This window comes from Pan troglodytes, chromosome 13, assembly GCF_028858775.2.
Source record: "Pan troglodytes isolate AG18354 chromosome 13, NHGRI_mPanTro3-v2.0_pri, whole genome shotgun sequence".
Classification (NCBI taxonomy): Eukaryota; Metazoa; Chordata; class Mammalia; order Primates; family Hominidae; genus Pan; species Pan troglodytes.
In genome coordinates this window covers 97,777,903-97,791,527 of record NC_072411.2, presented here as the reverse complement: position 1 = coordinate 97,791,527, position 13,625 = coordinate 97,777,903, and the positions used below count along the sequence as shown (strand labels likewise).

Below are 13,625 nucleotides of genomic sequence, written 5' to 3'. Positions count from 1 at the left end.
CTGCTTCAGCCTCCTGAGTAGCTGGGACTACAGGTGCCTGCCACCTCACCCGGCTAATTTTTTGTATTTCTAGTAGAGACGGGGTTTCACTGTGTTAGCCAGGATGGTCTCGATCTCCTGACCTCGTGATCCACGCGCCTTCGCCTCCCAAAGTGCTGGGATTACAGGTGTGAGCCACCGAGCCTGGCCTTGACTTTTTAGTAATAGCCATTCTAACTGGTATGAGAAGGTATCTCATGGTGGTTTTGATTTGCATTTCTCTGATGATTAGTGATGTGGAGCACTTTTTTTGTTATGTTTCTTGGCCACTTGTAAGTCTTCTTTTAAGAAGTGTCTGTTCATGTCTTCTGCCCATTTTAATGGGGTTATTTGTTTATTGCTTGCTAAATTGTTTAAGTTCCTTATAGATTCTGGATATTAGACCATTGTCAGATGCATAGTTTGCAAATATTTTCTCCCATTCTGAAGGTTGTCTTTTTACTCTGTTGATAGTTTCTTTTGCTCTCCAGAAGCTCTTTAGTTTAATTAGGTCTCACTTGTCAATTTTTGTTTTTGTTGCAGTTGCTTTTGAGGACTTAGCCAAAAATTATTTTCCAAGGCCAATTTTGAGAAGGGTATTTCCTCGGTTTTCTTCTAGGATTTTTATAGTTTGAGTTTTTACATTGAAGTCTTTAATCCATTTTGAGCTAATTTTTGAATATGGTGAAATGTAGGGATCCAGTTTCATTCTTCTGCATATGGCTAGCCAGCTATCCCAGTACCATTTATTGAATAGGGAGTCTTTTCTCCATTGCTTATTTTTGTCAACTTTGTCAAAGAGCAGATGGCTGTAGGTGTGCAGCTTTATTTCTGGGTTCTCTATTCTCTTCCATTGGTCTATGTGTCTGTTTTTCTTTTTTTCTTTTTTTTTAACCAGTACCATGCTGTTTTGGTTACTGTAGCCTTGTAATATAATTTAAAGTTGGGTAATACGATGACTCTGGTATTCTTCTTTTTGCTTAGGATTGCTTTGGCTATTCAAGCTGTTTTTGGTTCTTTATGAGTTGTAGAATTAATTTTTTCTAATTCTGTGAAAAATGATTGATAGTTTGATAGGAATGGTGTTGAATGTGTATATTGCTTTGGGGTGTATGGCCATTTTAACAGTATTGATTCTTCCAGTCCATGAGCATGGAGTGTTTTTCCATTTGTTTAGGTCACCTGTGATTTCTTTCAGCGGTGTTTTGTGGTTCTCCTTGTAGAGATTTTTCAGCCCTTAGTTAAATGTATTCTTAGGTATTGTGTGGGGTGGGAGGCAGCTATTATAAATGGGATTGTGTCCTTGATTTGGCTTTCAGCTTGAACATTATTGGTGTATGGAAATGCTGCTCATTTTTGTACATTGATTTTGTATTCTGAAACTTTACTGAAGTCATTTATCAGTTCTAAGAGTCTTTTGGCAGAGTCTTTGGTGTTTTCTAGGTATAGAATCATATTGTCAGCAAAGAGAGATGGTTTGTCTTCTTCTTTTTCTATTTGGATGTCTTTTATTTTTTCTTTTGCCTGTTTACTCTGGCTAGGACTTCTTCTCTGTTTTTTAATAAATTTCTCATTTTGGTTTTTTTTTTAAATGTTTTCTCATGATTAGATTCAGGTGATTCATTCTTAGCCAAGATGTTCCATAGGTGATGTTGTATGCTCAGAGATCACATCTGGAGGCACATGATGCCATTTGTCCCTCATTGATGATACTAATTCTGATCACCAAGACAAAGTATTGCCTTATTTCCTCACTGTATAATAACTGCTTTCTCCTTTGCCAGGAATAATCAGTCTGTGGGGGAGATACTTTAGCACCATGAAAATATCCCATTCCTCATCAAAATCCAGCCCCAACCCAGACTTAGTAATCATTGATGATTCTTACCTGATCCAGTTATTCCTGTGATGATTGTAAAAATATTATTTCCCACCCAAGTGCTCCCTTCCACATTCGACACTTGGCACTCTACTACAAGCAACAGTTCTCCCTTCTCCGCCATTTGTTTATCTATTAATTGGCATGGACTATGAATTCCTATGCTTTCTTTTCCCCCTCAATGGTACATTAAGTATTTTCATTGCTATACTTGAGTCTTTCGGTACTCAGATTCTTCCAGAGTTGGTCAGTTAGGGCTCCTTCAAACTGCTTCCTCTGTACTTGGTATAGGTTCCATATTTAAAAAAAAAAATTCTATTATCTGGTGATTAGTAGCAGTAGTACCTCTTACTTTCTGGCATAAGATGTTCCAGGCTCATGGTGTACCTATCTTGCCCCAGCCCTGGAATCAGCCATTTTTCTGAAGAATCCCATTTCCTTTTAATGGAGAATGGCATTGGAGAGCATGGTTTGGGTGTTAGAGGAGCTTATTGCTACTGCATTATCTGTCTGTATTTTCTTGACTCTTTCAGTGGAGAGAACTTGGAAGTATATACATGTACACACATACACAAATATACAAATACACATGCACACATACATGCAAATATACAAATACACATACATGCAGACAAGTTCATGTGCACATAAATACTACATACATATTTTAGAAGTGATGAATTCATACTAATACCTCCAATTTCAGTCACGCTTCTCAGATATCTTTTTTGCTTTTCCTCATTCCATATTTGTATGTCCCTTCTTCTGCAATGAGAAGCCTGGTTTTCAACACATCAGCACATTTACTGATTTGCTCAATTCTCTAATATATTGAAAATAGTCCAGAATTAGCCCAGCATGTTTAACTACCTCTATGGTTAAATTTATGTAACTTTTTTTTTGTCTCCCACTCTACCTTTCAAAGTTATTCTATGAGGGAAACCCTTCCCCTGCTCTTGTATAAAATGCCATTTCTTTGACTTTTCTGGTTACTGTTAGGTAGTAAAGTGTTCTGTAGTCATTTTAAATTGTAAAGCCAGCCTTGATTCAGAAACCAAGAAGTATAATGTAATATATTGATCATTACTTCAACTTTTATTCAAAATCTAGGTTTCCACTTCCCAGTGTCTCACCTTGGGCCTGTAGTTAGTGGGCTTCCTGCCCTTGGGGGAAGATGGAGTTGGCATCTTTCTTCTTGTGACTCCTCCTGCACTTGATAGCTGGTGATACTGACTGCTCAGCTCCAAGTGTGTGTGAGGGCAAGGCTGGGAGAGGCAGAAATTCCTGATGGGGGCTGCTATTGCCTACAGCTCTCTGGACTTGGCAAATCATTTAAAGCTGACCCTTGAGCTCTTTGTGAAATCTCTTGTGAGTGTTTTCATGGGTTCTCCTTAGGCTCCCCTGCTGGACTTCTGTGACTGTGACTCTGTCACCTTTGGCAGTGCCTCTACTCAAGATGGCTACTCCAAATCCTCCTCAGCTTCTGGTTCTCCAGCACTCCCTTCATACAGGCTCTTACCCTTGGGGTTTCCTCACCCCGTGGCAGAAGTCTTCTTAACCAGGGCACCTTTAAAATGACCCCCAGCTCCCATTCTCAGCCCACACTCTCCGTCTGCTCCTTGGGATTCCCACTGGATGGGCCCACTATTGGAGGAGTGTGGCGACTTCACTTTTACCATCCTCTCCCTACTTTCCACCCTGCCCCAGCTGCAGGGGACATGTGTCAGCTCTCCAGGTGGCCCCATCAATTCCTTCTCACTAACTCGAACTTAGAGGGTAGACCCCACACAACCCTCCCTACTGGGGATTAGGGGAAGGGGACTCCCAGCATAACAGCTGTTCCCTCCCAGGAAATCTCTTCACAAATCCTCTTTCAAGTTCTATTTTCCTTGTTTCCTATTCTCCTCGTGGGTTTTAGAGACCTCTAATCGGTTCGAATTATCTCCTTTGACATTTCTCCATGGTGATCTGGGAGCACACGTTGGAATTGTTACATGTTGCCTTATGATGCTTCAGTAAGGACCTCAAAAATCTGTAACGCAGCATTAAGTTAGATGAGCCTCCAATGCTTCCTAAAAACCTGGGGTACACAGCTATGTGTGCATAGCTATGTGAACATATACACAGACGGACATACTTTGCTTGAAAAGCTGTAGAAACATACTTAACTCTGTTATAATTGTAATTTGGGATGAATATGTCCCTATGCTATTTATAAATGAAAGAAATTTGCTTTCATTTTAAAATATGGTAAATATAATGCAATATATGGAGAAAATAATGATGCGGCATCATTTCTTCTCATTACAGGAGGAATTCAAGAAATTGCTTTATGGCCTGTGTTTCTTTCATGCTTTGGTACAAGAAAGACGGAAATTTGGACCCCTAGGGTGGAATATTCCTTATGAGTTCAATGAGACAGATCTGAGAATCAGCGTACAGCAGCTCCACATGTTCCTGAACCAGTATGAGGTATCATAAAAATCACAGCAAGGACATTACCTATGTTGCTCTTTATCATGTTATAAGTGTGTTATAGTAAGTGGGCACTTCTGATTAATTTCTACTCTTATGAAATGAATAGGAGAGTAGTTCCCAACAGCTTATTAAGTAGTACTTTATTGTAATAGGGTATATAACTGCTATACTAGGTAGTTAGGACATCAGTTTGTCTATTAGAAACCCATGATATATCATTTATTTTGACACACAAACACTTAGGGAGATCCAAAAAATGATAATATTATACTTATTTTGAAAAGGACTTGCGAAGACTATTAACCAGCTTCCAAAATGTAAAAAACAAACAGACCAGTTGTCTTCCTTTGTGGAGTATGACTTTATTTTTAGGGAAATGTCGTTATACCATTATTCCAGAGCTTGGACCATTTGTCAGGAAAAAAAAAAAATCTATTTAAGCCATTGGTGTTAACCTGGGGTATAGACTGTGGAAAGAAGCCGAACAGCCTAATGTTGTCACATCAACCACATTTCAGCCTCTCCAGTTCTGATGTACTCATACACATGCAGCATGGCAGTACCCTTTCTCTCTTTGCTATTTATCAATGGGATTTTTGACATGCCTGTACCTTTGAAGAAGCACTTGGTAAATAAACCCAAATGTCCTATAAAAATATGAGGCCTTTTTCTGAAAGTTAATCCTCTAAGTTTTGACAATTTTGTTCAAATTTAGTTTGAAATCTATAACTAAATCATTTCGTCAATTGAGTATCAAAAAGTTTTGGTCTTTGAAACTTAGTAAATTATGACTTTTTAAAAAGGCTTACAAACAGGAAGGCATTGGATTCTATCTCTATAAAAGTAAAGAAGAAACTGAACAAAATAAATACTGAGAGTTCAGATGGTGTATCTAAACTTATGTGAAGAATCTTTTATTTGGGCTTCTGTGTTTCATCAGACAAATTCTTATTCTATAGAATGAATTCAGAAAGCCCTCAATTCTGCAGCATCTAAATTTGACAAAATATTCAAAAGAATCATAAATTTAATGAGCTTTGTTCTTGTAGTAACATTTATCCAAAAAATACACTAATAAGGGAGCAAAAATGCAGTGATACAGTGCCTGAGGAAGTATTCGAGCTATAATTACACTTTTCAAAACAAAAAAAATAAAAAAGGATGAGAAGCTCTTCCATTTAGGAATTTGTTCTGAACACTTGTAGGGTATATTCTAATTTAAAATATTATTTAGTGAAGAGTCAGTTAAAAGTATGCAGGTATGTGAGACTGGTTTAACATTACAAATTCAGTTAATGAATTAGAAAGCTGAAGAAGAACAACCACATGATCATATCGATAGATGCAGAAAAAACATCTGAAAAAATCCAACTCATTCATGATTTAAAACAAAACAACAACAACAACAACAACAAAAAGCTCTCAGTAAACTAGGAATGGAGGGGAGCATCCTCAACTTGATTAAACAAACATACAAAAAACCTACAGCTAATTGTACTTAAATGGTGAGAAACTAGAAGCTTTCCCACCAAGATCAGGAACAAGGCAATGATATCCTTTCTCACTACTGCTTTCGACATTGTACTAGAAGTCCTAGCTAATACAAGTCCTAGCTAAACAAGACCCTGTCTTAAAAAAATAAATTAAATTAAATTAAATTAAAAACACACACACACACAGACTAAGAGAAAATGTAAAAGACGTATCCGAAAAAGGACTCTTATCCAAAATATCCAACAAACTCTTAAAACTCAACAATAAGGAAACAAAATTCCTGGTTTAAAAATGGGTCGGCCGGGTGCGGTGGCTCACGCCTGTAATCCCAGCACTTTGGGAGGCCAAGGCAGGCAGATCACGAGGTCAGGAGATCGAGATCATCCTGACTAACACGGTGAAACCCCGTCTCTACTAAAAATACAAAAAATTAGCCGGGCGTGATGGCACAAGCCTGTAGTCCCAGCTACTTGGGAGGCTGAGGCAGGAGAATGGCGTGAAACCGGGAGGCGGAGCTTGCAGTGAGCCGAGATCGTGCCCACTGCACTCCAGCCTGGGTGACAGAGCGAGACTCCATCTCAAAAAAAAAGGGTCAAAGATATTAACAGACATCTCACTAATAAATATATACAATATGATAAGCATATAAAAGATGGTCCACATTATATGTCATCAGAGAAATAAAAACTAAAACAACGAGAGACCATTACACATCTATTAGAATGACCAAAATCTGGAACATTGACACCACCAAATGCTAACAAGGATGTGGAGCAGCAGGAACTCTCATTAATTGCTGGTGTGGGTACAGCCACTATGGAAGATACTTTAGCAGTTTCTTATAAAACTAAACATCCTTTTACCATATGATCCAGCAATCATGCTCCTTTGTATTTTCCCAGTGCAGTTGAAAACTTAGGTCCACACAAATACCTGCATATAGATGTGTAGAAGCTTTATTCATAATTGGCAAAACTTGGAAGCAACCAAGATGTCCTTTAGTAGGTGAGTGGATAAACTGTGATACATTCAGACAATGGGATATTATTCTGTGCTAAAAAGAAATAAGCTATTAAACCATAAAATGACATGGAGAAAACTTAAATGCATATTGCTAAGTGGGAGAATACAGTCATCCTGAAAAAGGCAAAATTGTGGAGACAGTGAAATGATTATTGGTTCCCAAGGCTTAGGTAGGAAAGAAAAATGAATAGGTAGAACACAGATGATTTTTATTTAGGGCAGCAAAAATATTCTATATGATACTGTAATGGTAGATACACAGCATTATGAATCTGTCCAAATCCATAGGATGTACAACCCCAGGAGTGAACCCTAATGTCAGCTGTGGACTTCGAGTCCTCATGAATGATGTGTCAGTGTAGGCTCATCATTTGTAAGACGTGTGCCACTTTGGTCATGGATGTTGATACTGGGGGAGGCTGTGCAGGTATGGGGACAGGGAATATGTGGGAAATCCCCATACCTTTTGTTCCATTTTGTTGTGAACCTAAAACTGTTCTTTAAAAATAATCTTAAAAAAAAAAAAGTACAAATCAGTGAAAAAATTTGGTTAACTGTGAGTGATTTGGAACGTTATGCCATGCCAACTAATTTGGTGGTTATTCTGTTGTTATTGGTGTGCTTTTTGGAGGCTATTTTTGCCTTTTAGGAAGATCACTCTTACAACAGAATGGAGAGTGGATTTAGAGAGACTTAGCTGGCAGGCTGGTTTTAGGAGATACTAGGAGTTGAATTGTGTCCCTGTAAAAGACATGTTGAAGTCTTAATCCATGGTAATTCAGAATGTGACATTATTTTGGGATGGGGTCATTGTGAGTGTAACTAGTTAAGTTAAAATGTGGTCATGTGGGAGTAGGTTGGGCCGTTAATCTAATATGACTAGTGTCATTATAAAAAGAGAGAAATCTGAACACACCCAGAGAAGGAAGACAGCCATGTGAAGACAGAGGCAGAGACTTGAGTTGTGCTGCCACAAGCCAAGAAACACCTGGAGCTACAACTAGAGGAGGCTGGGAAAGATCCTTACAGAGGCTTGAGAGAGAGTGTGGCCTGCCAATCCCTTGATTTCAGACTTTTAGGCTCCAGCACTGTTAGAAAATAAATTTCTATCATTTTAAGCCACCTATTGGTGTCATAGAAAAGTAATACAGGAGACTATCATGATAACCCAGGCAGATAACGATAAGAGTCTAAACGAAATCATTTGAGCAAGATTAGGGAACATGGTAGAGATACAATGGATATGTAGGGGAAAGGATTGAAATGACTTATATGTTCAATGGTAAAGGGAGAGGGAGAAGCCTTGGTTGATGTGAGTTTTCTGGTGTGGATTGGTGGTGATTTCATTCATTAATCCAGACAGGGAATAGAACCAGACATTAATAGGTATAGAGCAGATGGGCGAGTGGATATCCAGGTAAAAATGTCTTTTAGGCTCTTGGCATATAGATATAAAACTCAAGGGAAGAGAGAGCACAAAATAGAGATTTATAGGTTATTCAAGTGTTAGGAGAAGCCTGAAAATAGATGAGATTTAAAGGGGGGGCCTTGTGCTGTAGAAAAAGAAGAGAACAAAGATTGTATGTTGGTGAGCACCAAAACACAATGGTAGGAGAGAGAACAGAAGACATGGAGGGCAGATGGTGCAGCCAGGAAAAAAAGCAGGAGCGAGCAAGCTGAGTAAATAAAGAGTATCAAGAATAGTTCATCCTGTTAAATGCTGGAGAGAATAAATCAAGTGCCTGTTGGATTTGCAACAGTAATTTCAAAAGTGTTATGTCTTTTTAAATGCTGAACTCCATCTAACTTTCAGGACTTTGCAGAAATAATACAATTTTTTTTGGAAAAAAATGGCTAATTTACATGTTTTTCTGTGGTTCTTTTAGTTCATTTATAGTGAAAGAATATGATATTTAAATGTATTAAATAAAAAATGATAAATAATTACGTGGTACAAGTATGAGCTATTTCACTTTCTTCAAGAATCTTTAAATGACATGTTTCACTGACCAAAGTGGTTCCTTCTATTAAATGACAAGTCAGCAAGTGCTTCACAATTCCTCCAGCATAGTAATTGTATTGCAAACTTGCCAAAACTGCTATACTTGAGTCATGTATACTTCATCATGAGTTAAAGAGGGATTCTTTGCAGAATGTGGATTCATAGCTCCCTTTGACATTATTAAGTCTAATGCACTCCTTCTTGAACAATCAACATTAGAAATGGAAGAGGTATTTGATAAATGAAGTTAGAATAATTGGTTATTTGCTAAAGTAGATTCTTCATATATAATTTCTGTTGGATCCAAATAAAGACTAAATAGAAAAAATTAAAAGTGTAAAAGAAGAAAATTTAGGTGGATATATATTATCTACTTGGCAGATGGGCAATTGCTTTGTCATTCTTGTTTTGGTAGGGGTGTGTCTGTGTGTGTGTGTGTGTGTGTGTGTGTGTGTGTGTGTGTGTGTGTATGTATGTATAAGACCCACCTCTCACCCCTCATTCTGACCCTAACTGATCCCCAAGGCAACCATTTTCACATCCTGGGGCATATGTGCCTGGACATTTTCCTGTGCATATATAGATACACATATATAAACACAATACACACATAATTTTTTCTCAAAAACATTATTATAGTGTACATATTTATCTTCAGCTTACTTTTTTTTTACCTACATATGTTGTGGATAACTTTCAAAGTAGATAGAGATCTTCGTTTTAATGACCACTTACACAGCATTTCCCCTTTTTGATAATTAAGATTTTGTGTGTGTGTGTGTTTTGCTAGTTAAGGTTAAAATGAACTTCTTATATAACCATGAATACTAGTTGTTGACTTCGAGCCCTGTTTTCACCTACTTTCTCCTGCTGCTCATTGTCTCAACCCTCTTGTAACAAGGAACAGGGAAGCAATCCAAGCAGCAAACTGCCACTATTTCTAGAAACTTTAGTAATCTACATGCCCACCAACCCACCCACCCCTGGGGAAAACACTCCTCAATTTAATTGGCCCTGGATTTGACCAAACTTCTGAGAGAAACAACAGATAGCATTTACCTCATGGACTCTCAGGGGCATGTTGGCCAAGTTTAACCCTTATGAAATTCTCCTCCTCCGTATCTCATCTATGTCTACATCACAAAGCCTTCTCAAGGGCTAGCTGATCCACCTCTACCTCATTTACTACTTATTTGATTTGCATTGAGTTTTCTTATTATATTTCATTTTCTTATTGTACTTCATTTTTATGGGGTGAGGGCCTGTCAACAGCGCAAGCCCAGGCAGTATGTGTATCATCAAACTCCGCTCACATTTGCAGTTGGAAGCACATAAATGTTCTGCAATTCTTCCTGATTTGATTTGTTTTTTTTCACAAGGGCTTTGTCACTGACACGTGTTCTCCTAAATTCACTGCCTTAAGTTCTAGTTCTACCAAATAACAAGTCTTATAATTTCCAGCATCTAATTCAATAAATTTCCCCTCTCTAATCACTACTACTTACCCTAGTGCTACTGTTTCTACTTGAAAGGTTTGCTCAAAGTGGGATCACTAGAATGTCAGATCTATGCACTTTAGATTTTAGTAGGTTACTGTAAGGAGGACACAGAAAGCACAAAAATGATGAAAAAATTCTCAAGAGATTACTATATTTTAGTATAAAAATATATATATTTTTTGAGATTATATATATTTTGAGACAGAGTCTTGCCCTGTTGCCCAGGCTGGAGTGCAATGGCACGATCTCGGCTCACTGCAACCTCCACCTCCCAGGTTCAAGTGATTCTCATGCCTCAGCCTCCTGAGTAGCTGGGGTTACAGGTGCTTGCTCCACCACATCCAGCTAATTTTTGTATTTTTAGTAGAGATGGGGTTTCACCATGTTGGCCAGGCTGGTATCAAACTCCTGACCTCCAGTGATCTACCTGCCTCGGCCTCCCAAAGTGCTGGGATTACAAGTGTGAGCCACCGCGCCTGGCCTAGCATAAAATATTTTTAAATATTGCTATATTAAACTATCATAAACATCATAGAAGTAAAAGATAAATCAAAATGGATAAAATATTTAAAATTTTATCTGAAAGACTGATTCAATTTTTACAAAGAGCTTTTGAATAAGAAAAAGAAGATAACCATTTAAATTAGAAAAACATAGATCAGAGTGAATAATTTATAAAATAAGAAATACAAATGGTGAATAAAAATTTTGAGAGTGCCAATGTCAAAATCAAAATTAAAAATAATTATATTGTTTTATTATCAATTATTTTCCTAAATGATAATACTCTGTTTTCTTGAGAGTGGTGAGAAATAGAATTTTCTGTACTGCTAGTGGGTGTGTTAGTATTTATGCTCAGGATAAAATAAATTGCAATGTGAAAAATCAACACCATTGCATTCATAAACTAAAAATTCTATACACTAAAGAACATAATAAAATACTTTTTAAAACTAAGTAGAAAAAATATTTCCACAAATTTGAAAAATAAAAGTCAGTTTATAAAAGAGTATATACAAAGAAGTACTATTAAAACTTTAATAGGGCAGGGTGCAGTGGTTCATGCCTGTAATCCCAGCACTTTGGGAGGCTGAGGCAGTGGATTGCCTGAGCCTGGGAGTTCGAGGCCAGCCTGGGCAACATGGTGAAACCCCACCATTACATAAAATACAAAAATTAGCCGGGCATGGTGGCATATATCTGTAGTCTCAGCTACTTGAGAGGCTGAGGTAGGAGGATCTCTTTAACCCTGGAGGTGGAGACAGTGAGCCCTTATCACACCACTGTACTCCAGCCTGGGTGACAGAGCAAGACTCTGACTCAAAAAACAAACAAAAAAAACCCTACAATACTTTAATAGGAAAAGTAGATAGGAGGCTAGTTTAAAAAAAAAAACAAATATTATAAAACATATGAAATAATTGTGGACCTCACTATTGTTCTAGAAATGCAAATTAAAATAATATTATTGACCTACCATATTAGCAAAGATTTTAAAACTGGCTGCTACAAATGCTTCAGCTTTTTGGAAAAGCAGACTGGTAATGTTTATAAATTGCTTTTTATAAGCTTCTTTCTTTGGAAAGAAAATAGTAATTTCCTTTTCAGGAATCTAGACTGAAGAATCATTAGACATTTTAAGAAATGTATATTTAATGAACATAATTCAGCACACTAAAAAATTAGAAGCAATGAAAGTGTTTAATATTAGAAAACAGTTATTAAAATAGTATTTTCAAAGAATGTTTTATGAAATTGTAAAAGAAGTCATATAGGAATTTGTGGAAAAAAAAGTGTACAGTCTGGCTGGGAGCGGTAGCTCACGCCTGTAATCCCAGCACTTTGGGAGGCCAAGACAGGCGGATCATGAGGTCAGGAGATCGAGATCATCCTGGCTAACACGGTGAAACCCCGTCTCTACTAAAAATACAAAAAATTAGCTGGGCGTGGTGGCACACGCCTGTAGTCCCAGCTACTCGGGAGGCTGAGGCAGGAGAAACGCTTGAACCCGGGAGGTGGAGGTTGCAGTGAGCCGAGATCTTGCCATTGCACTCCAGCCTGGGCAACAAGAGTGAAACTCAGTCTCAAAAAAAAAAAAAAAAGTGTACAATTGTGTATATATATATATATATGATTCAAATTGTCAAATATATATGGATATTGAAAGGTGGTGAAGTAACACTGCTGATCTCTGAGTTTTATTTTATATATATACGTGTGTGTGTGTGTATATATATATATATATATATTTTTTTTTTTTTTTTTTTTTCAGACAAGGTCTTGCTCTGTCACCCAGGCTGGAGAGTAGTGGCACAATTATTGTTCACTGCAGCTTCGATCCTCCTACCTCAGCCCTTTCCCTAGCTTGGACTATAGGCATGTGCTACTATACCTGGTTAATTTTTTTTTTGGTAGGGACAGGGTCTCCCCATGTTGCCCAGGCTGTTCTCAAACTACTGGGCTCAAGTGATTCTCTCGCCTTGGCCTCTCAAAGTGCTGGGATTACAGTTGTGAGCCACCATGCCCGGCCCTCTGAATTACACTCTATCTGCTTTGCATGTCACTCAGCTGTGCAAAGTTTTCATAGATGATATTATGATCTAATTCATTCGTATCTGGCACATAGTAGGTGTTGAAATAATTTTGGTTGAATAGACAATAAATTCACAAGTTAATAGAGGAATTCCATTCTCAGCATTGACTGGATGGAAATAAAAAGCCAGAAAAGAAGTGAACGGCCCTGGGAAAAATGGCAACAATTAGCAGGGAAGCATACGAAGGGAAGTTGTGTTAATGCGAACTTTTTGTAAGATGTTTAATTTAATAGGAAAAAACAAGAAACACGATTCTGTATAACATGCTACTGATAACTGGTTGACTGACACGCACTATTTTAGGAGCTGCCGTATGAGGCTCTGCGGTACATGACTGGCGAATGCAATTATGGAGGCAGAGTGACCGATGACTGGGACCGGCGCACGCTGCGCAGCATTCTAAACAAATTCTTCAATCCCGAATTAGTTGAAAATTCAGACTATAAGTTCGACTCAAGTGGCATCTATTTTGTTCCTCCTTCTGGTGATGTAAGTATGCCCTTCAAAAAAACTAAAAGCAGTAAGACATGAAATTATTTTGGTAGTGATGATATTTTTTAAATGGTGATTTTGCTGCAGACCTTGTTTTTTTGTTACCCTTGTCTGTGCTTTCTTCAGTCATACAGGGACAAAACAAA

The 13,625-nt window shown here is 37.7% G+C and overlaps 1 protein-coding gene across 10 annotated transcripts in view; it reads left to right on the top strand.

The window, feature by feature from the left end:
* Window positions 1-13,625, top strand: part of DNAH7 (dynein axonemal heavy chain 7) — a 393,327-nt gene that overhangs the window by 342,138 nt on the left and 37,564 nt on the right. For all 10 annotated transcript variants that reach the window (XM_054679168.2, XM_054679169.2, XM_054679172.2 and 7 more), the window contains 2 exons: window positions 4,208-4,369; window positions 13,291-13,476. In XM_054679168.2, coding sequence (XP_054535143.1) covers window positions 4,208-4,369; window positions 13,291-13,476 — 348 coding nt within the window. The remainder of the gene's footprint in view (window positions 1-4,207; window positions 4,370-13,290; window positions 13,477-13,625) is intronic.